This window comes from Vespa velutina, chromosome 21 (genome assembly GCF_912470025.1).
Source record: "Vespa velutina chromosome 21, iVesVel2.1, whole genome shotgun sequence".
Taxonomy (NCBI): Eukaryota; Metazoa; Arthropoda; class Insecta; order Hymenoptera; family Vespidae; genus Vespa; species Vespa velutina.
In genome coordinates, this window is record NC_062208.1 from 2,888,691 (window position 1) to 2,891,190 (window position 2,500).

At 31.3% G+C, this 2,500-nt stretch overlaps 1 protein-coding gene across 5 annotated transcripts in view; it reads left to right on the forward strand.

The window, feature by feature from the left end:
* Positions 1–2,500, forward strand: part of LOC124956342 (protein abrupt) — a 72,530-nt gene that overhangs the window by 69,088 nt on the left and 942 nt on the right. For all 5 annotated transcript variants that reach the window (XM_047512044.1, XM_047512040.1, XM_047512039.1 and 2 more), the window contains one exon: positions 2,348–2,500. This exon is cut by the window's right edge and continues 942 nt beyond it. In XM_047512044.1, coding sequence (XP_047368000.1) covers positions 2,348–2,500 — 153 coding nt within the window. The remainder of the gene's footprint in view (positions 1–2,347) is intronic.

Here is a 2,500-nt window from a genome sequence, read left to right on the forward strand (position 1 = left end):
TTGTATTAATTAAAGGAAGTAAAAAAAAAGAAAAGAACAAAAAAAAAACAAAAAAAGAAAAACACAAAACGAAACAAAAAACCACACACGGACAGGCACGCGCACACACACGCACGCACACACACACACACACACACACACACACACATACATACATACAAACGAGAAAAAAACAATAAAACAAAAGGAATGTCCAAAAGAATTGTTATGGACAATCCGCATAAAGTTTTAAAACGAGACGTATGTATTTACACAAGAGAAAACAATGTTCCTCCAAGCTGAGTAAGCCAGCCTTACGAAAATAATGTAGTTTTTAAGAGCGTAGTGCCGATATAATAATGATTTAACGAACGAAGACAAAAAAAAAAAAGAAAAAAAAAGGAAGCAAATGAAAAATAAAAAGGGAAAAAAAAAGAATAGAGAAAGAAAAAACATAATAACAACAACAACAGCATAGCGAGTATTTAGCACATCCATGAGGAAAGAAGAAAAAAAAAATTAAAGAATAAAAAAATTACGAACAACAACAACAACAATAACAACAACAACAACAATAACAGCAACAAAAACACGCGATAAATAGAATAATGATCGAAAATAGAATAATGATGATGAAGAATTTGAAAATCCTTATTAGTAGCAGTAGTAATAGTAGGCCATACCAATATCGTAACGGGTCTCTTTTTTCATGGTCATTATCAAGAGATTACAGAGCCCATTTGCGTGTGTGTGTTGGTTCTACGCGAAATTTTGCGCGAATCGATTTGATTCGATATATTCGATTATCGATATTCGATATTCGAAGTGAGACACTCCCGAAAATTTTTTTAAACGTGTCTTCTTCGTGTACAAGTGCACACAGAAAGAAAGAATGAAAGAAAGAAAGAAAGAAAGGAAAAAAAAAGAAAGAAGAAAGGAAAGAAAGAAAGAAAGAGAAAAAAGAAACGTTCAATGAAAAATGCTCGACCATCTTCCCACCAACCAACCCACCCTATCTCGTCTCCTACCCCATCCCAATCCAACCTAACCCAACCCAATTCAACCCACCCTCAATCCCTACTTTTGAAGCGTTCTACCTAAATAGCGCCTAGCCTTATTTTTCTACACAGTTTTATGTTTTCGTCAGTATTCTCTAGATTAGAGACTCCATTAAACGCGAACCGATTTTGAACACTTTGCGACGCTTCTTTCTAATCTCTCTGACTCCGAAGGTAGGACGACAACAACAACAACAATAACAAAAACAACATAACAACAACAAGGAAGAAAAAAAGCATCAGAAAGGAAAAAAAAAAAAAAAAAAAAAAAAAAAAAAGAATCGAAGATAGGAAAGAAATTTATAACAATAAATTTTCTATAAGAAAAAGAAGAAGAAAAAGAAAAAGATAAATTGGAAGAAAACCTATAAGAAACCTTGACTTTGCATTTGTCTATTATAGTTTTTATTAAAACTTCGGAATCAGAGTTGATTCGTTATGATGTTCAAATAATAATACATAATTATAATGTAATCGAAACATCACATACACATACACATAAATACACAAACACACACACACACACACACACACACACATACCAGCGCTTGTATGATAGTTACTATAGAAAATACGTCGCAAGTGGTCACGTGGACATATACGATTATAATACTAAGGTGTATGAGCTGTTGGTTATATTAGTGGTACCACTGGTCAATTGATGATTATATTGCGTTAGACAAGTTCATTTTAATTCGAAACCCGAAGATCGATATTATTATTATTATTATTATTATTATTATTATTACTACTATTATTATTATTATTATTATTATTATTATTATTATTATTATTATTATTATTATTATTATATTTATTATTTTTCTATTTTTCTTTACCTAACATGCAATAGAGATATATTTATAGGTGCAATCTTTTATCAAGCATAATATCGTTCATTTGAATATTATTTTTATCATCCCGTTGTTGTTACGCGTGATAATATCTTTACCGCTTTCGTGACCGACAGCCCGTATAACAAACGATGTACAGAGCATCGACGATACGCACTATTTTAGCAGACATTAGCTTATAAATATATGAATAAAATATACGAAATAAAAAGTATATATATATATACATATATATATATACTATTTAAGTAATGCTTTGTACAATAAAAGGTATTCAGTGAATCCAACATGAGTTTATTTGAATTTGACCAAAATACCTGAAAAAAAAAAGAAAAAAAGAAAAAAAGAAAGAAAGAAAATATCTCCCTTTATAAAATCAGTATAGAACGAATCCGATAATTTAATAAACTAATTCTAAAGTTTATTCGTTGTATTTTGTTTGTTTATATTTTTCAGTTGCACGACGAGGTCTAGACATGATGCGTGTACGTGCTACGGATCCACGACCCTGTCCAAAATGTGGGAAAATCTATCGATCGGCACATACATTACGTACGCACCTTGAGGACAAGCATACGATCTGTCCAGGTTATCGTTGCGTTCTCTGTG